Genomic DNA, 23,765 nt, shown 5'->3' with positions numbered 1-23,765 from the left:
AATTCTTTACAATGGCCTACCAGGCCCTACAGGACCAGGCGCCAGCCAATCTTACTCCCCACTTTCTTACCTTTGTGCAGTGAGTTGATCTACTCTGGGTACCTCAAACACACCAGGCTGTTTCCAGCATATGTGAACCTTTGCATGGGTTCTGTCCACCTGAATTCTCTCCTCCCCATTCATCATGTGGCTCACTTCTCTTCCTCCTTTACATCTCATCTATATAATATTACCTGCTTAGAGAAGACTTTCTGTCCATCTTATCTCAAATGACCCTCTTTTTATTTGCAGGCTCAATTCCATTTTCCTACTTTTTACAACGAGCAATTATTATATTTTTTATAATAATTATTATATGTCTGGTTTTTGTTGCCATTGTTGTTCTCCCACCTCCTAAAGGTAAGTTCTATGAGTACAAAAACTGTGTTTCTCTTTGTCACTGATGTATCCTCAATGACTCCATAAATACATGGTGATCAAACAAATATTTGCTGAACAATGAACGAAGGCTGATGTGGCTGGGGTGGGTAGATACCACGGAGAGGGACGGGCCAAGGCTAGATCCCACAAGACTTAGTCAGCTAAGTTACTGATTTGGGTCCTTATTCTAAGAAAAATGAGAAATCAATGGACTGTTGTAAGTGTGCACACTATACAATACAATTTGCCTCTGTGTTTTGAAAAGGTTAATCTCCTGGAGCAGAGAATAGAGGCAGCCAAGGAGAATGCCGTTGAACCAGCTAGGAGGCTATTGCAGGCATCCCAGCAAGAGGTGACAATAATGTGGACTTGGGAGATGCCTGAGCAGATGCAGAACACTGGACGGATTTCAGAGGTATTTTTTTCCTATGTTTTCCATTTCAGCACCAGCCACTGGGTTTTCCCTTAGAAACGTAGAGCCAACTTGACTGGGAGATGCTTAAGATTTAGTCCCCATTCCAAATAATTCCCTTGAAGTGAACATTAGCATAAGATGAAAAAATTGTTAAGTTACATCAAGCCGATGGTCACAGCCTCTACTGGTAGTAATAGCTAACTTTTTATGTGCCGGATACTATTCTAAGCACTTTACACTCATTCAATCCTACATACCCTATATTTTGTTATTAGTATCCCGCATTTAACTGAGGAGAAAACTGAGACGTGGCACTATTGAGGAATAGTAAAGGTATCTGCTACATGGAGGTGTTAGGTTTAGTTCAGGTAATGTTTGTAAAGTACTTATAAAAGTGGCTGGCACATGTTAAATAATAATTTGTTGTATAAACCGTAAACAGTGGAATTGGAATTGGAATCTGGGTAGTTTGGCTGTAGAGTCTGTGCAATTAACCACTGCATTCTACTGCCTCTTAAAGTTTGGACTGAACACCCTTGGAATTCTATTAAAAAGACTGAGTGCCTAGCTCCTGCTGCAAAGCCACCTTCAAACGCAGGACTAACATAGTTTTTCAACCCCAAAGCTCAGTATGTATTGATTACAAAGGTTTGAAGAAAAGGTTCAATGAACATTTATCAAGCACCCATTACGCAGCAGGTATCTCTACCCTTAAGACGTCTTCAGTTTAGAGCAAGCCTTTCTCAGTCTGAGATTTCAAGAGTTAATCCCTAATTCCCTAAGGCACCCACTGTATGTAATGCATTAATTTCACTCCGGTGTCTCTAGAATGGTATTACTTCTGTACCATCCTGAGAAAATTGAAAAAATAGTCACACAAATAATTCTTTTATGTCCTGTGGTTTATGTGGGGAACTCCATGCACAGTTTCAAAACAGTATGACAAATGTTATGGTAGAGGTGTACAAGGAGTAATAGCTGCAGAATGAGTATGATTTAAGAGTGACACCTCTGAAGTTAGGCAGATTTGAGTTTGAATATAAGCTCAGCCACTTACAGGAAGTGACCTCAGGAAGGATATTTAACTTCTTAAAGTCCCATAGAGGTGTGAGGATTAAAATAGCATTTGTGAGTTATTTAGTAAAGTCCTGACACATCGTGTGTTTCATCACGGTGGTTATTTTTATTAAGTCTGCTTATTAAGTCACTGGAATGCAAGCTCATGAATGTCTGTCTAGGACCACTATAGCCCTGACACCTAGAACAGTGCCTTGCATATAACAGCCATTGAATAAATATTTTTTGTATTTAATAAATGGCATCCAGCAAGGAAGATCTCATAAAGTGGCATGTAGGCTAAAATGAATGAATGGGATTTGCCAGTGAATTGCAGAGGGAAGCCCTTCCCGGCAATGAAAACATATGAGGCAATGAGAAAAAAAGACAAGAGCACACAAAAGTTTACAAAAACTGCAAGTACATAGTTCAGTAAAACTGTGAGTATAGCGAAAGTGGATAATGTCAGGAGATGAAAAAAGTAGGTGGGACCTAGAGCCTGAAGAGCCCTGTATAACTGCTAAAGAGAGTTAGAACTACTAAAGTTTATAGGGCATAGGAGGCTGTGCCCAGCAGAGACATGGAGGGAAGAGTGGAGGAAGAGAAGCAGCAGGAAGAATTAGGTCTATAATATCTCAGTCTCATGATCTGGGAGTCAAGATATGAAGGGACAAGACATAGAAGTTTATTATTTATAGGTGCAAAGGTAACCAGCAGAGGCAGAAAAATAACCATAATTCTCTTGGCTACATGCTTCTCTGTCATTGTAGGAAGTAAATAGATAATATCTATAATTGATACATGAAGAAATAACATTAGGAGCATGCTATATTCAAAGATATGTCAAAAGAACCAAAAGTAAATTATAAGGGTGATTGCTTCTGGGAAGCAGGGCTGGAGCTGGGGGCAGGGGAAGTTTTTCGTTATAAACTCTTTTTAAATATGTAGTAAACATTTTCTAATGTAATGTGTCAGAGCAAAGACACATTTCTTTATTAAGCACTTACTCTGTGCCAGCTGTAAGACCCCATCATCTTAGTGAAGGAGGCTCCCCACTCCTGAGTCTGCAGAGGTTGCATCATTTGCCATCTTTCTAAAACATGCTAAACTACTGTGTGCCTGAGAGCTTCTGCACTTTCTGTTCCCTCTATCTGTTCCTTCCAAATGTCTCTGCATGACTAAGTCCTCCTCATTATTCAGTGTTACCCTCCCCAAAGAGGCTGTCTTTGCCCACCCTCCCTGCAGTTGCTCCCTTCACCCTCCAACCAGTCACTTTCTATCCAATTGGCCTCTTTTACTTTCTTCATGACACTTACAGTAACTGAAATTACCTTATTTATCTGTTTACACTATGTCTTCCCCCACCACAGTGCAAGCTTATGAGACAGAGACCTCATCCATCTTGTTTACTATGTCCCTAGTACCTAGGACAGTGCCTGGCACATAGTAGGTGCTCAATAAATATTCATTAGGTATTCAATAAAATTTTATTAATTGGATGTATAGATGAATTAGAACTGTGCATTTTCCTATATGCCATCTCATTTAGTCTTAAGACCCTAATACTTCTCCAGTATAAATATATACATGTAAATGTATATACACACACGCATACACCAGAGGTGGGTTTCCCAGTCCAGACTCTTCCAAGTGCCAAAACTGTGGCTTCTCTTTCTTCTTCATTTTCAATGTCCTCTGGTGGTGAAGGATCTCACACTATTTTGAAAAGATGTTTTGTGTCCTGTTAACAAGGGTAAAATTTAACAGACAGCAGTTCACGTGGGAGGCTACCAGAGTCGTAGGACACAGGTGGACATCCTTCACCTGGATGAGCTAAGAGGCCAAGTGCAGGTGCTGTGATGACCTGACAGTGATGACAGTAGCACCTGTGGCTCTTCTACACAGAGAGGCATGCGCACGTGAATGGTGGGGATGGGCTGCAGTCACTGGCCTCCCTTCCACATAGCTCTCCAGGGTTGGTCAGCAACCATCTCACATGAGCTCCCTCTCCCTCCTCTTTGAATCCCTGATCTAACAATCTCAGTTGTCCACAAGTCAACATGGGTACATGTAACTACACAGAAGTGTGGGGCAAGAAAGAAAAACACAGCACTAATATTTCAGGACCTTTTCTCACTGCACATATGAAAAACCACAACATTCTGTTACCAAAATGGAAATATTTAAAACCAAAATAGTACTATTTATACATCATATCTTGCATTGTTTTATAAATAGCACAAGGCGGTGCTAGTGGACCTCACATACATATTTTTTAACAACAATTATAGCCTTTCTGGTCAACTTTTCTATTCTAAAGACTTCTATTTCTGATGAGCTATTTCAAGATTCTAGCTTCCTCAAAAGGAGGAAGCAGGATCGTGCCAATATCATCTTTTTATTTTAGAAAATATTATCTTTATTATATGCTTTTCAGATTTCAATTACTAGGGAGAATAATGATGTCATGAATAGTTTGATTATTTTTTGGTTGAGGGAAGCCAATGAATTACTGTAATTAATTGATAAATAATGAGACCAATTTTAGTAAATCCCTCAAAACATACAATCTTTGCTCTACGCCAACAGGGCCTTAGTGATATTGGGAGGGAAGAAGGAAAATGAGAAAGGGGAAAAAGAGGAAATGCATATTTGGATACTTTTTGTTTTCAGTCATCTAAAGGAATATTTCTGAGTCTTTAGTCACAGAGAGAGACGTAAGGGGGCCTGCAAATGATGTGGTTCAACTTTCACATTTTATAGGGAAAAAAAGAAACCAAGGCCCTGAAAAGATAAGCACATACCCAAGCTCTCGTCATAGGTGAGTGGCAGAACCAGAATACGAATACATAGAACATAGAATATAACCAATACATAGAGTATATAGAACATAACCAATTTTTAAAAAATAGATACACAAGAAAAAATATCAACTTATAAATAATTAGAGTATGATCACATGTTAGCAACTTTGAGACTAGCACACATTTTTTAAAAATACATGAACTCTTCCTTAGCAATCAGAAAATGAGCGTTGTTTCTTTTTACTTCTGAACTCCTTTGCATTCCAGTTCCCCCAGTTTTTCACCCTAATATAAGTTTTTTACCGTAATGTAGAAGTGTTTGTGCTCAAGAAGTCTTTCATTGATCACCTTATGATGTGTCTCAAGCAAAAGTACTGATATAGGTTTTAATTTTTTTAGTTCCCTCTAAGTTAAAAAGAGTACTTCTGTAGTTATAATTATTATTGTTATACAAGTGGTTAAAACAATATAAATATATTAACTATTTTTTATAATTGCCAAACACATAAGTAGAAATTTTCAGGGATGTACCTCTTATTGAAGTTAATGGGGATTTATTTTTCTATTAGTTCAGGTACTCATGGAAGAATATTAATTATGTCTAAAACGGGACAGAGTACCACTTCTATTCATTGATGTTTTTCACAATAATAATATAAGAATAGAAAATTTAATTATGGCAATGTCACCCAATTCTTTGAAATTCTGTCAAATTAGATGTCAAAAATAATAGAGTGATTTATTATCCAGAACTACTTAAAAGATTTATCAGCTAATAATTCAATTAGGTCCTCTTTTTAGTTTTGTTGAAAGCTATGAATTAGAAGCCATCTGACTTATAAAGCGTTTAATTAAACAGACATTAGAGTCTCAGTCTCTGAAACTGTACCAAAAAGGCTTTGTCACAGATTATCAAGTGACTATTAATTATACCTTTTATTCTTTCACCCAGCAGCACTTCATTTAAGTTTTTACTCAGTAAAAATTGGAGATATTTATTTCAGTATCTGTGGTAGTACAGTATTTTTTACAAACTTTTATCACATGTTTTAAATATAGTTATGTCAAAACTTAAAGCTTTCTTTCATTGAATACATGGAAAGTGCTTCTATCCTGTGGTCAACCAGACCACAAATGACAAAGCCATATGACCTAATTGACAAAGCCAGTCCTCATTTGCAAGCTAATCACTAAAATCTGACTTATTTTCTGTCAAAAAAAGTCTTATTTTATTTTTCAGTTCAGATGTGTTAATATTTCTTTTAAGGAATCGTATCAAAAACACTGAGAAGTAAGTTACAGAATCCATGTTGTACAATATATTTCTAAAAGCAATCAAGATTAAAATGATATAACTCTCATATAATTAATTTTACATTAGTTAATTGAAACAAAGTAATACATTTTTCATTACTTAATTTGCAGTAATACATTGTAGTATCCAGCTAAGAGTAGAAGTTATGTATGAATCAAGACCTATGAGAGCAGGTATGGTATTCTTTAGGAAATGTACAATACATGATTCGAAATCTGAAATGCTTAATAAAAGTATACACTGTTTATGTTAATCGGGGTAATTAAAGCTAGCTGCTGTAAAAAAAAAAAAAAACTCCACACTGTTTTTTTTCTTAATTTTTTTTTTAATAAATTTATTTATTTTATTTTTGGCTGCTGCTCGCAGGCTTTCTCTAGTTGCGGCGAGCGGGAGCTACCCTTCACTGTGGTGCACAGGCTTCTCATTGCAGAGCATGGGCTTGTTGCAGAGCATGGGCTCTAGGCACACAGGCTTCAGTAGTTGTGGCACGCGGGCCCAGTAGTTGTGGTCGCATGCTCTAGAGCGCAGGCTCAGTAGTTGTGGCGCACGGGCTTAGTTGCTCTGTGGCATGTGGGATCTTCCTGGACCAGGGCTCGAACCCGTGTCCCCTGCACTGGCAGGCGGATTCTTAACCACTGCACCACCAGGGAAGCCCCACACTGTTTTATTTGTCATTCATTTCATAGCCCCAGTGAGAGTAGGGTGACTCTGGGGCAGCTGTCTTCAAAACAGCGGCTTGGTTCCTTTCATCTGGTAATCTGCAATATTGACCTCCATGGGCCCAGCAGAAGGGAAAGAGAGAGCTTGAATAATGGTGCTGGGGGAGTTTATAACTAGGCCTGGAAAGTGGTGTCCATTACTTCTGCTCATGTTCCTGTGACAGGAACCCAGGCATGTGGCCTCAATCTAACTGCAGGGGAGAAAGGGAAATGTGGTTTTCCTGCACACTCAGGAAGAAGAAGCCCAGCTGATGAGCACATAGCCCATCCCTGTCACATAGCTAATAACTAATTGGTCCAGCAGCTAGCAAATTCACGTGCTGTTATTAGGAGATAGTAAAAAGTAAATAATTCAGAAGATGAAATAAAATGAGAGTGTACTATAATCGGAATAAATATCTCATGATCTAGATTTGATAAAATAGGGTTTAGCTCTCTATTGGATCATATACAACTAATCTGAGAAAAATCTTGTAAAAATCTTACCTGTGGGTGTTAATCAATGTATCTTTAAAAAGTTGGTATTCCTAAAAAAATCCAGTTACGCTGAAAAATAATCGGCATCGCTACCACCACTGTTCATAGGCTATTTGAAGGTGCTTTTCTTTCTAGCTAATGACAAGTGCCAGGATGAGTATTTTTTAAATATCTGAAAAGAATTGCTTTCCTTTAAAAATTTTTTTAAGCTGTGTTTGCTTTGCTCTCATAGAATTTTCAAGGGCATTGCATTCTTTGATTGCAGTCCAAAAAGGGCAGAAGTACAGTCACCCCCACTACACATTCTGATTTAATTCAGAATATCCCAACATCAGCCAAAATACCCTGGTTGTAAAGCAACATTTTGCTCTTACCAGAAATATGTATAAGGAAGACAGGCATTGGGCAGTTTTTTTATGTGCTTTGATTAATTATTCAAGGAGGCTTCCCCAGTCATTTGAATTGTCCCTTTCGTAGGTAACCAGGAGATTTTTACTTCTTGGGACAATGCACCATAAGAAGATTCCAGATAAGTGAGTGTATGCCTTTCTTTTCTAAAGTAGGAGAAAGGACCATAGTAAAGGGAGAGGTGGGAACATAGAATGTATGCTCAAGACAGAGGAAGGAGTATATTTAAGTTGGGGGAAAAATAAATAGGGCTTTATGGTCAAGTAGACGGGTCAATTCCAGGCTCTGTCACTTAGAAGTTTGTGACACTGGGCAAGGTCAACGGACCTTTCTGAGTCTGATGCTTCTTTCTTTTTTTTTAATTTTTTTTATTGGAGTATAGTTGCTTTACAATGTTGTGTTAGTTACTGCTGTACAGCGAAGTGAATCAGCTATATGTATACATAAACCCCCTCCCTCTTGGACCTCCCTCCCACTCCTCCCCCCATTCCACCCATGTAGGTCATCAAATGCCAGCTTCTCTTGGGTACAGAAGGTACCAATAAACGGTAGTTATTATTACAATCTTACAGGAGAGACCAATGTAGAAAAATAACATGAGCATGGCCTAGATCATAACAAATATGATCTTTTCCTCTCCTGAGGGAGAGAATCCTCATTGGATTTTATACATTTCTCATATTTATTTACTAGATTTTAAACACTTCTGGGTTTACAGGAACTGTGCTTTACTCATTTTTGTAAACTCCTCAGTCCTAAGGACTGCCCTTGCACCTAATGGAAAAAGACGAAAGACTTGGGACTGAATCAACAATCTTCAGTTCATATTAGATGTTCGATGAAGATCTGAACAAATATGATGAGAGGATGATAAGAATGAGGGAGAAAAGCTGGCTCTCCAAAAAGAACTCATAAAATAACACATGATGTAGGACCCAAACCACAAACGCTTAAAAGGCATTCAAAGTTCTAATGAATTCTTTCTAAGTTGAAGGAAATATTTTAGTAGAATGTCTAAAATACGTTTCTAATTCTGAACTTGATTAACAATAATTCTGAGTCACAGTTGTGATGTACAATTTGTGGAGCTGTTAAAAAAAAAAAAAAACCATTCAAATGAGTGGATATTCAGGGGATATTTGTAGGAGTGTTTGGGACAGATCCGAAATGGGTTGTTTTATTTCATTTGTTCTGATTACTCATTGTGGGGCAATAAGTAACTAGGCAGATTAAGTACCAAACAGATCATTTGGAACAAAAAGAAACATCTATATTCAATGACTATAAATTTAGCCTATCCAGCCTCTTCTTGCCACATCTTCACACTATCCAGCATGGGGCTCAACTACTGGCTGTGTCAGTCAAACAGCCAAGAGTATCAGGTTCCTTTGCTAAAAATATTCCAACTCACATCATCTTGGCAGACAATACCAAAAAAATTTCTTTGTCCAATAAAGTGACCAAATTTTAGGAGACTGAATAGAAACAGAAAAGCAAGTTACTAATTGAGCTTTTCTGAAATGTTACCATCAAGTGTCTAGATGTGATCTGGGGTTTGTTTGTTTGTTTGTTTTTCTATTCATTCTAAGCAGCGCTCATGGGGCCTTTCATTGGAGGTGGTATGTCTTTCATTGACAATGAGCTGTTTTATTCTGTTGTTTTTTGAATATTTCCTCTTCTTCGTTCCCTCCATTCTTTCCTTCTGGGACTCCTCTTTGTTTTTCTTCAAATGTTTGGTGATTCTCGGTTGTCCTTCTGTTTGCATTTTCAGTTGTCTCTTAGCCTTGCCTGTACGTCTGAGTGCGTATCTGTTCAATGTTTCTGCTTCCTGTGGTTATAGGGGAGAGACAGGACATACTACCAGACAGAGCGGATCAGTAGCTCGTCTTCTGGGCACGGGGACTCCCACTTTCTTTTGGGGTACACACACCTCTTGGTTACTATCCTGCTTATAATGCCCAGGGGGTCCCATTGGAATTGCCTTTGCTGTTTGCTGCGTAGCACAGGTGGAAGGAGGAGAAGAGGAACTGCCTGATTGTTCCTACTGCTGTAATGCTACCCAAATCACACTGAATGTTGGTTTGGTGCTGCCTCCCGTCCCTGTATGCGCTTTCCCCAAGCTTGGAGCAGTACTGAAGCCTGACTCACAACTTACAGGTGCCCTCTTCTTTAGTGTTGGGCAGTGGGTCCCTTCTTCAGTGTTATCCCAGTTCTACTTTCTGTCTTTCAGCAGTTTCTGCAGAATTTTTGGTCCATTTAGAGCAATTCATCTTGTAAGTCAACATCATCTTCAAATACCTATATATCTACAGATATATATATATATATATATATATCTACAGATATATATATATCCTTTAGGTTAGTTTTAGGGTTTAGATCAGGGGAGGAAGGCTGGTTGAACATGTGTTTGTTTATATTGCCATATTGATCCAATATCTCTGTAGAAGTTTTCTGACATTTTTGAGAGACATACTACTTTTCAAACAAAATCTCATGTAGAGGATCAACATATTAAACAGGTAAAAGCAAAACCGATCTAGTTGAAGTAGAGGAAGCAGCCCTGCATGTGAACTCATTGGTCTCCCTTTGGCTCTTCACTGCAGTTCCTGAGACCCTCCATGGAATCTTAGAGCTCTGCAGAACAGGTGAAAAACCACGGACAAGATTTATAGTCCAGGAATGCCTGGCCCATAATAGGTTCTTAATGAATACTAGCTATCATTATGGATAAAGAAGATGTGCTGTGTGGATGGAATGGAATACTACTCAGCCATAAAAAAGAATGAAATTTTGCCATTTGCAACCACGTGGATGAGCCTAGAGGGTATTAGGTTAGTGAAATAAGTCAGACAGAGAAAGACAAATACTGTATGATATCACTTATATGTGGAATCTGAAAAATGAAACAAACTAGTGAATATAACAAAAAAGAAACAGACTCACATATATAAGGAACAAACTAGTGGTTACCAGTGAGGAGAGGGAAGGGGAGAGGGACAAGACAGGGGTAGGGGAGTAAGAGATACAAACTACTGTGTATAAAATAAATAAGCTACAAGGATATATTGTACAGCACAGGGAATATAGCCAATATTTTATAATAACTATAAATGGAGTATAATCTTTAAAAATTGTGAATCACTGTACTGTATATCTGAAACATATAATATTGTAAATCAACTTATACCTCAGTAAAAAAAAGTCCCCAATTAATAGACCAAAAAAGAAAAAAAAGTAACTATTATTACTGTTAAAAACATTGCCCCTCTACCTTCCCTAGCCCAAGGCCTTCCATAGGTCCTCATACCAACTTCTGCCATTCATTCCGGCAGTCCCATCTTGGAGAGAAGGAAAAAATTTTTTTTAGAGAATCCAGAGCAGTTGAGCACCTACTAAATATACCCAAGCACTGTCCCAGGCCCTCACATGTTAACCTGGCTTAACCCTTACAGTGATGCTATGAGGCAAGTGTTTGATCGCCAGGATACGGTGAAGAAATAGGAACTCAGACAGACATAGCAGGAATGTACACAAATTCAAATGAGTAAGAAATGTCCAGTTATTTTATTTTCTTAAATTTAATTAAAACTAACTCCTGGGGCTTCCCTGGTGGCGCAGTGGTTGAGAATCTGCCTGCCAATGTAGGGGACATGGGTTCGAGCCCTGGTCTGGGAAGATCCCACATGCCACGGAGCAACTAGGCCCGTGAGCCACAACTACTGAGCCTGCGCCTCTGGAGCTTGTGCTCCGCAACAAGAGAGGCCACGATAGTGAGAGGCCCGTGTCCCGCAATGAAGAGTGGCCCCCGCTTGCCACAACTAGAGAAAGCCCTCGCACAGAAACGAAGACCCAACACAGCCATAAATAAATAAATAAATAAATAAAAAATTAAATATTCACCTACAATTAAAAAACAAAACAAAACAAAATAACTAACTCCTAGCATGACTCCACTAGAATGGCAGGAAATGACTTCTCAGCCATTCAGGGACCTGACTCGGGATTCTGGTTCTTGCCCAGTGTGCTAACGCATGGAGAGGGCCTGTCCTCTCTCTTCCAACTGCATGTATATCTGCTGGATGCCCATTTTCTGTACTAGAAAAGTTTCCTCTGGAGTGAGCCACTCCGTGGCTTCTGTGTGACTTGCGACGTCGAGGATCTTTGAGGGGTTGGGGCAGGTCAAGGTACACCTCACCTCACAGCCGTCCTCCCTGAGCACCAGCTTCCTCCTCCGGCCACTGCACCGAGGCTACTCAGGTCTCAGGAATCCTCCCACCCACAGACCCCCATTTTTAGTGACAGGTATATTTGTCTTTTCCTTCTTGCTGCCCTCGAAGAGTCTCCCTTTCTCCTTCTAAGAATCCGTAGGGGACTTCCCTGGTGGCACAGTGGTAATAAGACTGCGTTCCCAATGCCAGGGCCCAGGTTCGATCCCTGGTCAGGGAACTCAATCCCACATGCATGCCGCAACTAAGAGTTGGCATGCCACAACTAAGGAGTCCTCGAGCCACAGCTAAGGAGCCCACATGCCACAACTAAGACCCAACTCAACCAAATAAATAAATAAATAATTTTTAAAAACAGAAAGAATGTGTAGAAGGCTCTAGCAGAGTTTGAACTTTAACAAAACAAAAAGTGCTCCATGGAAATGTCTGTTTTCCTTGTGTAAAAAAAAACCCCAAGGCAAGAAATACCATGAGCCTTTTGCTGAGAAAGGGAGTGGTGAGCACAGGATATGGAGAATATGAAAAATTGATTCTCAGTTTTCCTGCCTCAAAAATTAAGTCACTGATTGACAAAGCCCTGCAGTAGTAAGAGGCAGACCAACACCACCTGACTAGGACACGCATGGGTAGACCAAGCTCCAGTCGCTGCAGGGCAGGTGCTCCTGGGCGGGGGAGAGCAGCAGCTGCAGATTCTAGCTCAGAGTGGCCCTGTAACCACATTGATGAAGATCACGAGTGGATGAGATCCAGGGACTAGAGTCTTAGCAGAGTCTGCAGTCCGAGCCGAGAGCTGACTCACCTACAGGGACATTCCATCATCTTACACTAGACAAACAGTGTGTCCCAAGGACAGAATCTAAATTATTCTAATCTTAGAATTTCTGCATGTTTAGGCTTATGTAAAGCTTTGCTTGCCAGAAACAGAATGACAACACTATTAAAAAGCATTTAAATGGAACAAACCCAGGCACTTTCTCAGATTTTAGTACATGTGTCATGTAAGGGAGAGTAAAAGGAAATGACTTTTTTACACATAAATGTGCTTACAGATTTTCAAATTATATCCCTTTGAACAATAATTTCATACTTTTAGATGGAAGACTTTTAATCCTTTTTCAAACAACCAAGAATTTAATTTTGTTCTAAATTAATTTACTTGCAATATGTTAAATGGCCAAGGAGTTAAATCACAGAGAAAGCTGAACAACTTAATTTTGGATCTATCTTTATTTTTATGTATACAGTGGTATTTTTATATTGACCTCAACTGTCAAAAACACATTAAAAATAAAAAAGCAGGGATGTGGGAGGTGGTATAATTCCTCTGACAGCCAAAATAGTGGTTATAGTGTTTATGTTTTCATAAGTGACACCCTTGGACCCACAATTTTTGTGTTTACCCCAGTTCACTTTTCCTTTACTAAACATTCTAGATGTGTTGTAAATTATGGAAAAAACAAACAGACAAAACAAACAAGAAAATTGAAAGTTCAAAGAAAAACTCTCCTGAAGACGCACCAGCCAAAGGCTACCACCGTTAACATTTTCATCGGTTTCTTTTGGGATGTTTTCCTATACATATGTTTCAGATTCCCACTATTGTTACTGTAACTTCTTTCTTTTATAGTCATGGTCAGCAGTACATTCTCTTTTTTTTACTTATTATTGTAAAATAAGTATTTCCCCCATTTAAAAAGTAGACTCTTCATAAGCCTTTTTAATGGCTAATAGTCTATCATATGGCTGCATTACAATTCACTTAACTAGAGAGATTGTCTTCCAGAAAATCCATTCCTCTGATTCCATACCTTGCTTCTCAAATGTGGCTAAATGCCAGGGGTTTCTGGATGCCACAGGATAAATACCTTCTTAAAGTAACCAATTTCCGACAAAATTGGAAGAGGAGATTCATTCTAGATAAACCCAGCCCAGACATTATGGAATAGAACAAGAAATGTATATGATTCTTAAGATAAAGCAGGAAAAGGATTTTTAAAATTAAATGAAATGTGGTAGAAGAGAAAATATTAACATTTGTGAAATGTCATTGCATCCTGCGATGTGATGGTCTTTTGTGATGCATACAATATTTGTCTTTTTGCACCTGGCTTATTTCACTTAGCATAATGTCCTCAAGGTTCATCCATGTTGTAGCTTGTGATAGGATTTCCTTCCTTTTTATGGGTGGATAATAATATTCCTATAAACCAAATTTTTTTAATCTATTCATCCATTGATGTACATTTGTGTTGCTTCTACCTCTTGGTTATTGTGAATAGTGCTGTCATGAACACGGGTGTGAAAATATCTCTTTGAGATCCTGCATTCAACTTCTTTGGATGTATACCCAAATATATATCCCAGTGGGATCGCTGGATCATATGATGGCTCTATTTTTAATATTTTGAGGAACCTCCATGTTATTTTCCATAGTGGTATAACCCATTTAAAAAGGAAGAAGACACACAAAGAAACATCCTATTTGTAGAAGGTCATGTTGGACCAACATTCTTGATTCACAAGGAGCAGGAATTCACTTCCCCACGTCAAATGTCCCCATTCCTTTCCCTGACAAAACCCTGATTTTTGTTCAAGTATCCACTCTTTCTTCAGAAGGCCCATTACTCAAAGAAATTTTACCTCATCCCCAGCTTTGGGAGTATATCTTGCTTACTCTAAACTGCTCATGGGAATCCCACAACCTTGCCATTGAATGGTTTAGGAACTCAGACTTCAATCATTCATGGCACAGCTCTTTCTTGGGGAGTGTTATTGGCAGAGGAGTGGATATGTGACCTAAGTTGGCCCAGTCAGACTAAAGGGAAAAATTCCTGTGGTACATTGGGTAAAAGGTCTTTTTCTCCTACAGAACATGAACAAATAAATGTGTGTCCCTATTTGTTCCTGTAAGCCATTTATTAACAGTGAGGAGCCTGGTCTGGAGACAAAACTGATACACAAAGGAATACTGAACCAAGAGAATATCAAAGAAATGGAGTGCAGCCCTTATGACACTGGGCCTGGAGCCCTTTTGAGCTCTGGACTGCCTGTTAATAAATTTCTTCACAGTGTAAGCTAGTCTGAACTGGGTTTTCTGTTACTTGCAGCCCAAAGCATCCTACCTGATAATAACTCTTCTCTGCTATTCAGGAACCTTTGGGGAAAAGTTTGAGAATCACCTATCCGTCTTACAACTCTGAGGTCTAACTGCTCCTGCTGCATTTCCTCTTTACACATTGGCTGGTCAGTGTAGTGTTCCCACCACCAACCTGGGGATGTCGCACCCCAGGACATTTTAAAATCTAAGAGAAAGTTCCATTTTGTAGCTGAAGGAGAGATGAGGAAAGGGGATATCCCTCCTGCCAGGAGATGGCCTATGACTAGATCTAATCTAGAAGAGAGGTTGTACCCTGCTGGTGACTTTGAAGGGAATGGAGTGCAGGGCTACTGCTGACTCATACTGTGAATTAGAAAAAAAGTGCCCTTCCCAAGACACTTTACTTCCATATGATGGTAAACTGTCACAATATATTGATTGTGTTAGCACAAAATATTTTTCTCTCATTTGCCAGGAAGTTGTCATAATGAATATACAAATGTATGCTATCTAGGGTGTAAATAGTTCTCTCTTAGATCTGGCACCATTGAGCATGGTACCATCTGGACAAAGAGCAGGGCATCCTCTTAGAGACAGAACACAGAATGCCAAGCAGATGAGAAAGCTGGTGGAGATGCACTTGCAGTCCATTGACTTGTAGTTCAGACATAATTTTGATAAGTAAACACCTTTAACAGGTGAACTGGGATAGATAAAGGTTGTTATTTTAAATTTTTCATTTTAAAATAATTTCAGACTTTTAAAAAAATGCAAGAAAAAGTCACCAAGAAACAAAAATCAGTTATCATATATCCTTCACCTAGTTTCCAAATGTACACAATTACGTAATGATAGTACAATTATGAAAAACAGAAAATTTACTTGGATACTATACTATTAACTGATATATAGATCTTATTCAGATTTCCCTAGTTGTCACACTAATGATTTTTTACGGTCCTTGATCCAATCCAGGATCACATATTGCATCTAGTTGTCATATTTTCTGTCTTCTTCAGGCTAAGACAGTTCCACAGCTTTTCTTTGTCTTTCATGACATTGATACTTTTGGGGAATATTGGCCGGTTACTTGTAGAATGTCCTTCAAGCTGGATGTGTCTGAGGTCCTCATGATTAAATTTAACTTATGCATTTTTGGAAAGAATACTACAGAAGTGATGCTGTGTCCTTCTCAGGGCGTCATTTCAGGAGTCACGTGATGTTGGTGTATCTCATTACTAGTGACGTTAACTTTGATTACTTGGTTACGGTATTGTGAGCCTGATTTCGCCACTGTAAAGTTACTGTTATTCTCTCTTTTTTTTTTTTTTAATTTTATTTTTGGCTGTGTCAGGTCTTCATTGCTGTGCACGGGTTTTCCCTAGTTGCGGCGAGCGGGGGCTACTCTTCATTGCAGTGCACGGGCTTCTCATTGCGGTGGCTTCTCTTGTGGAGCACGGGCTCTAGGCATGCGGGCATCAGTAGTTGTGGCACGTGGGTTCAGTAGTTGTGGCTCACAGGCTCTAGAGCGCAGGATCAGTAGTTGTGGCACATGGGCTTAGTTGCTCCGGGGAATGTGGGATCTTCCCAGACCAGGGCTCGAACCCATGTCCCCTGCGTTGGCAGGCGGATTCTCAATGACTGCGCCACCAGGGAAGCCCCTGTTATTCTCTTTATAATTAATAAATATCTCATGTGGAGATACTTTTTAAATATGCATATATCCTGTTTCTCATCAAACTTTGTCCCACTAATTTGATGAGTCTTAACCTACAGCAATTATTACTGTGGTATTGGCCAAATGTGAGGCCAAGATTTGGGCTTTAGAATAAAATTGGAAAGAGTCTCCAGAAGTAGGTGAGGAGTATCTCGCAATCTGACAGGTAATAAAGAGCAGTTTGGAATCAGACAGATTCACATTCAAATATTGGCTCCACTGTGTATTAGCTGTATGGTTTTAAGCAGTCTACCTTATAGAGTTTTTATGATGGTTATAATGAACAGAAAGAACTTTGCACAGTCTCTGGCACACCATAAATGCTCAGTAAATTTTTAGCTGTTATCATAATGATTTTGGTTATTGTAAGAATCTTCAATAAAAAGAAAACCCAAAGGTACTTTCTTGGCATAGTTCCTTATGTAGAAAGTGCCCTTTCTTTTTTCTTTCTTTCTTTCTTTTTTTTTTTTTAATTTTTAGCCTTTTATTAAATCTCACTGGGAAGAAAATACTTTTGATGTACCATTTAAATGAGCAAGAAACCACACTGAATATACACACACACGCGTGCGCGCGCGTGCCATATGCCCAGCACTTTGGATGTAATGACAAAGGAGAGAGACTAGCTGAGATTAAAAGTATTATAAACATAATATCCAGGACTATTGAGCACTTTAGCAGATACTGCTGGGGTATTTTAAGCCAGGAGCCAATCTCCCATTCATAGTAGAACTCTGCTGTATGAGTAAGTGGAAATGTTATGGGTTAAAAAAATTTATTTCCCAAGTTCCCTTGCAGTCAGAGGTGGCTAATATGGCCAGTAAACAGAAGTCTGCTAGAGGTGACTTCAAGGAAAGCTGCTGAATTTTGATAAAAGAGACACAGCTGACATGTGCCTTTTAACCTTCATTCTCCCCCCTTCTTCCTGCCTGGAATTCAGAAGCAATGCTTGTAGATGCAACAGCCAGCTTGCAACCTAGGGGTAGAAAGCCACATACAAAAGATGGCAGGGCAGGAAGATTAAAGGAGCCTGGTTCCTTCTGCACCCGGTCTTCTCTTTTTATAAATGAGGAAACTGAAGCTCAGAGATGTTAAGCAAATTATCCATGGTTAGCTCTTAAGCAGTGCAGCTGAGATTCAAATCTATGTCTATATGACTCCAAAGGCGTCTATTTTCTACTACAGTACAAAGCTTCCTGAACATATTCAGAACTCTTTCTCCCCACATTCACACAGTATGATGGACAAAGCAAAGTGTGATGGGCAAAACAAAGCGTCCAATGTCTGACGGCAGAGCCACAAATATTACTTCCTCGTTCTCTTCGTTGACTACCAGCAACCCCAGTCTGATAAGCAAACATGACCAGCAGTTCTCTGACACTTCATCTTCTACTCATGCCAGTAAATAAGGCATCAAACCGTGATAAGCAACTCCTGATGAGTGTCACCAACAAGTAGTTGCCACCCACAGGGCACATCCAAAACATCATGGCCTAAGTCAGAGGTCACAAAGAAATGGTAGATGTGTTTTGATTAGTCTGCTTGGATGCTTAATTAATTGCTTGAGCTAAGAAATATCCCATAATAATTGAGATTTCTTGCTGCTCTTACAAAACCGTGGCCTGAATTCCTGGGTGGCACCATTTGACTGGAGCTGCTCCTACTCCAGTACACCATTCTGTTCCATACTGCTTCTCTGATGCTAAGCCAGAGTATCTGTTCCCAGTTATCATCAGGCTGTTCTCTTCTTAATGTCGACTGAAAAAAAATGCACAACATGAGAATTGTGAGTTAAGTTTCATTTGGGGCAAAATGAAGACTGTAGCCTGGGAGACAGCCTCTCAGATAGCTCTGAGGAACTGCTCCAAAGAGGTAAGGGAAGAGGTCAGTATATATCTGTGATTTTGGTGAAGAGGGATACATGCAATCAAGCACACATTTTGGCAGAAGGTTACTGCTGGTCACAGGAAGGTTGCTGCTCGTCACAAGGAGCAGATGTCTCCGGTAATGATTTTAGTGCTTTTCTAGATATGAGGAGATGCAAGAAATTGGGCTCATAAAATCTCCTGAAAATATCTAACTATGGGAAGACCTGTTCTGCCAGTTTTTCCCAAAGCACAGAGTACCTCATTCCTGATCTCCACGCTGAACTCCTTTCAGGGTAAGCAGGTCAACGACTGCAGTGGCTGGTGGCCTAATCCTTGCAGAGGCAGATGGCAAGTGACAAATTTTAGTTGGCATTATAATAAAAAAATGTTCTCTCTATTAAATATTTGATCTTTATCTAAAACAAAAATTGATAGATAGAGCTGTTCCTTATACCTGGCCCGCTTAAGGCATTTCAGTTACTTACCAGGAGGCACCGAATTGAAACAACACTCAGACATGTGCTTTCTAAATCTGTTTTCAGATTAACACCCCTTCTAGCTCATTCACAGTAACTCCATTCCATGTGTGTTACTTTAGCAAGCCTTACCAGCAGCTGTCCAAGTATTATCTTTCTCATCAGGATAGGATAGGTTAGATGATTTTTCGGAGACCTTGTTTTGTAATTACTGTGTTGGTTAGCATTTTGACTGCTATTTTGTTGATTTGCCAAGTTGTTTTCTCTGAGTATCCTTTTTGCAAAACAGGAACAGGTGAATAGGTAGACCAGTGGACCTTTGTTTCATCTAAATTGGTGACCTCACATCATTGCTTCTTCACTACCCTCTTCCTTAGCATTGTAAAATGAGCTAATTATTATTGAACACTCTGTGTCAGGCACAGTGCTAAGGGATTCACATGCATTGATTTATTTATTCATCATAACAACACTGTGATATCTGTCAAAGGGTAAATTTTTTTTAAGTTGAATCATGACTCACATACAAATATAAAATAAACATATGTCTCTGGTTTTATTTAACATATCAATTAATGATATAATAACTAAGATGTTACAGCCAGTCCAAATGAGAATCCGAAGAGCAAATACATTAAACCATCAGGAATGCTTAAATGAACTTACTTTATTGGTGTAAAACTGACCTTTATCCATGGGACAGTAATCAGTTGCATACCAGTAGACACAATTTGCATTTCTATGAATAAGAACATTTGCATTACTCTGTTTTCTACAAATTACAGAGTTGTGAAATAACTCAAAGACAGTGAGATGCAGAGATAATCTGGATGAATAAACTAGATAGGACACCCACTAATCTTTTCTTATTCTCATTTCAGAGTATTTCACAATTTTTCCTGAGAAGTACTTCTGTTATGCCTCTTTTCCAAAAAAGGAAATTGTAGCCAAAAGAGGTTAAGTAAATTTTCCAAGGTCTCATAACTAGTAAGTAGTGGAGTCGTGTTTGAACACAAGTCTTACTGAATCTGGCAAAAGTAATGCAGTTTATTAAATCATTTTTCCTCTTGGATTTATGATGCTTGAAAAGTTCAGTTCAAAGCAAGCAAGAATCAGAAAATGGAAGGCCACTGTTTCTTGCTTTCTTCTCTATAGATATTATAAACTGGTAGCCTGAATTCAGCAGAAGGAAATTTTTTTATACACAATGTTTAACTTTAAAAAATTTTAAAAGTGAGTTATGACCATTATCAGTTACCTATTGCTGAGCAACAAAATATAAAAAAAAAAATAGTGGCTTAAAACAACAATAAGAATCTATTATCTCAGTGTCTTAGCTGGGTGGTTCTATCTCATGGTCTCCTGTGAGGTTGCAGATGTAACGTTGGCTGGGGCTGTATCATCTGAAGGCTTGACTAGGGACGGATGATTCACTTTCGGGGTGGCTTACTCACATGATCGGCATGATGGTGCTGACTGTTGATGGGAGATCTCAATTATACCCCATGTAGGCCTCTTCACAGACTGCTTGACTGTCCTCATTTCACAGTGGCTGACCTCCCGCAGTGTGAGTAATCCCAGAGAAAGCAAGACAGTCTTTCATATGTTTTATGACCTAGCCTTGGAAGTAGGTCACATATCATCAATCCCGTCATATTTTATTGGTCACTCAGACCAGCCCTGACACAGTGATATACCTTGTGTAAGTGACTACACAAGGACATAAATACTATAGCCAGAAGATCATTGGAGATCATCTCAGGGACTATATCACATGAACATTTAAACATCACAAGACTTCACATAGGAATCTGGATTTCTGGCTGCTCTAGAAAGATCAGATCTGGCAACCCTGCATTCCCACGTGACACTAATTAGTTGGAGTTGAATGGCTACCACTCACTTAGAAAGAATATGCACTTCCTGAATTCATCCGGGTTCCCATTCAACTCACTTATGTAACATACTCAGCTCTTGTGCCGTATCATTGACTTTTTTTTTTGGTGGGTTTTTTTTTATTTTTAAAATTAATTAATTATTTATTTATTTATTTTTGGCTGCGTTGGGTCTTCGTTTCTGTGCGAGGGCTTTCTCTAGTTGTGGCAAGCGGGGGCCACTCTTCATCGCGGTGCGCGGGCCCCTCACTATCGCGGTCTCTCTTGTTGCGGAGCACAGGCTCCAGACGCACAGGCTCAGTAATTGTGGCTCACGGGCCCAGTTGCTCGGCGGCATGTGGGATCTTCCCAGACCAGGGCTCGAACCCGTGTCCCCTGCATTGGCAGGCGGACTCTCAACCACTGCGCCACCAGGGAAGCCCTCATTGACTTTTGACAAATGAAATGTGCGCAGAGTGATGCACCGCTCACAGACCTAACTCCTAAAACATCCATGTGATTGTCCGTGCTCTCTGTCCTCTTCCAGCTGCTGGCTGGATATCCATGCTCAGAGCACCTTTGGGAGTCATGCACTGAAGATGGTAGAGCCTCTGTTAGCCTCATGTCTGACTGCACGGTGCAGGCTTCCCTCTCTCCACACTCGCCCTCACCCCTCCCTACACAGGACCGTGGAGTGAGAAATGAATTTGATTGCGTTTGCTGTCTTAAGGTACTGTGATTGAGATTTGGAAGTTCTTTTTATGCAGCTAGCAATAATACTATAACAAAAGCCACAAATGAGACCTTGAAGTGGGGTACTCCTAAAAAAAAAACCCCAGAACCTAAAATAAGTGGCACTGGCTTATTAGCATGCCAGTTGTGGGAAGAAAGAAAACTGATCCCAGAGGCAGAAAAGGTGGCAATCCATGCTGTGCATGGCAAAACACTTGGCAAAAATTCTCGCTTGAGAGGCAGGCCATATGCTTACAGACTGCTGGCTCCAAGAGAAGCAGTTGGAAGGAATCAAACTGTTAGTGCGCTTTGGCCACAAGTGACTGGCAAGTTTTGGCAGTTTGCAGCAAGAAATGAAAGAACATAGGAAAATTACATAAATTGGGGGTCTTGAAGTAGACTACTTCTAGACCCCAAATAGCAGAAAATAAGAGTGAGAAAACTGTGAGCAACACAGGACTGCTCAGTCACCACCACTCTTGGCACAGCCACGTCACACGTGTCTTTCCCTTTCAACCTGATGGCGTCAAGGTGGCTGCCAGTAAGGAGAGGGAGGCATGAGGATAAGGGAACAAAGACATAAAGGATATTGAGAACTATGTCTAGGAAAAGTGTTTGGGCTGTAGTTTGTGGCATAGGAACTGTCTAGAAGGAAATCAGTGGGAAGCCTGTTAGGTTTCTGAGGAAATAGTAATTCCAAAGAAAACAGAAGTCTGGGACAAAGACTAGTCAAGGCAGGAAACAACAACCAGCTTTGGACTCCCAGGTTTCCATGAGAAGGAAGCCGACTCCAAAATCTGCATAGTCCCAGAGATAATTTACCCCCCATCACCCACTTCAGATATTGCCACAGAGGATAATGAACAACGAAGAGAATTCCTGAAGAGTGGAACCAGGGGTCACAGAAAAGTATGGACAAAACAATGCCTCTCATAGAGGAGAAACAGAGTCCAGTCGAAGACATTTCTCAATGCTTCCTGGTCAGGGAGATGTCACAGTGCCTGACCTACCGCTTTGGAGCACTGTAGGCTTTCTGTCTTTCATTTCTTCCCTTTCCATATGGGACACTGAAGTTCCTTGTCTCTGCTTACCAGTGTATATTTGGGGATGAGAAAGGAGCAGGGGGCAGATGACTCCTCTTTTTAGTTTATAAATTACTCAACCAAAAAGAACCACATGTGAACCAGATAGAGCTGACTGAGCATCACCCAGGGCTTTGAGCTGGATTCAGTGACTTCGGATATTGTTCTAGCGAGTGGGGTGGGGAGGAGTTTATTCTATAAGTGAGAGGAAGAATGAAATGGAAAGTTACTGACCAAAAGGGAAAATAATGGCAGAGACTGGCCATGTGTTTTCCAAGGTCATTTGTTTTTCTTCCTAGGCGTTAATTTAAACTATATTTCTCAGGCTCTCCTGCAATTGGGGTGGGTGTGCGGAGGGGCACGTGACTGATTTCTGGCCAACGAGATGTGGACAAAGTTGATGTATGCTGTTTCCAGTCTTGGTTCCTAAAATACCTCCACAATCCTCTCTGCTCTCTTTTGTCCCTCATCTGCTAGCTGATGTCAACATCTAGGGCAACACCCGTTTCCTAATTAACTGCACAGAGCAGACACCCCCAGCTGACAACATTGAACTCTTTGTGAACAACAAATACACTTACCGTATTAAGTCGCTGAGATTTTGGATTGATTTATTACAGAACCTAGTATTAAGTATGCTGACTAATAAAAATTCCACTGTACTAATTTAACATGCTAAATGTTATTATGACCAATGGGCAGCTTAAGGTTTATTCGGAGATTCCAGACCTTTTAAATACATTATTTCAGCTGTTGGATGACTGCAGACTAGCTGATCTGATAAATAAATTTTAATTTTCTGGGTGTTGCATTGATGACACAAATATACCCATCCATAATGGAATAATGAATGTCATATCTAAACATGCCTGAAGGGTGGACCAGAAACAGATGCCCAGGGAAGTGGTTAAAACTATTTTCAGGTATGGTCCTAGGCCCAATCCTAAGTCAATATCACAGATGGTCTATCGTAAAACATCCCTCAAAAGAGAGGGTTGGTACAGGAAAGAAGAGGCAGAGAAGCTAGTCAGAGGACAGTGAGGCAGCACAGACTTTAGCAACAGCAAGAAGCCACC

The 23,765-nt window shown here is 39.8% G+C and overlaps 1 protein-coding gene across 5 annotated transcripts in view; it reads left to right on the top strand.

The window, feature by feature from the left end:
* The window catches only part of PANK1 (pantothenate kinase 1), a 110,288-nt gene that overhangs the window by 4,820 nt on the left and 81,703 nt on the right, over window positions 1–23,765 (top strand). For 3 of the 5 annotated variants that reach the window (XM_068548163.1, XM_068548166.1, XM_068548167.1), the window contains one exon: window positions 686–835. Coding sequence is in view for 2 of the 5 variants with exons in the window: in XM_068548166.1 (XP_068404267.1) it covers window positions 686–835 (150 nt within the window). In the remaining 3 variants the exon portion in view is untranslated. Of the gene's footprint in view, window positions 1–685; window positions 836–7,683; window positions 7,740–23,765 lie in introns of all 5 variants that reach the window. The other 2 variants (XM_068548165.1, XM_068548164.1) reach the window with 1 other exon arrangement.

Source organism: Eschrichtius robustus, chromosome 7, assembly GCF_028021215.1.
Source record: "Eschrichtius robustus isolate mEscRob2 chromosome 7, mEscRob2.pri, whole genome shotgun sequence".
Classification (NCBI taxonomy): Eukaryota; Metazoa; Chordata; class Mammalia; order Artiodactyla; family Eschrichtiidae; genus Eschrichtius; species Eschrichtius robustus.
Note: the sequence above shows the minus strand (reverse complement) of the source record. Positions and strands in the feature narration are given on the sequence as shown.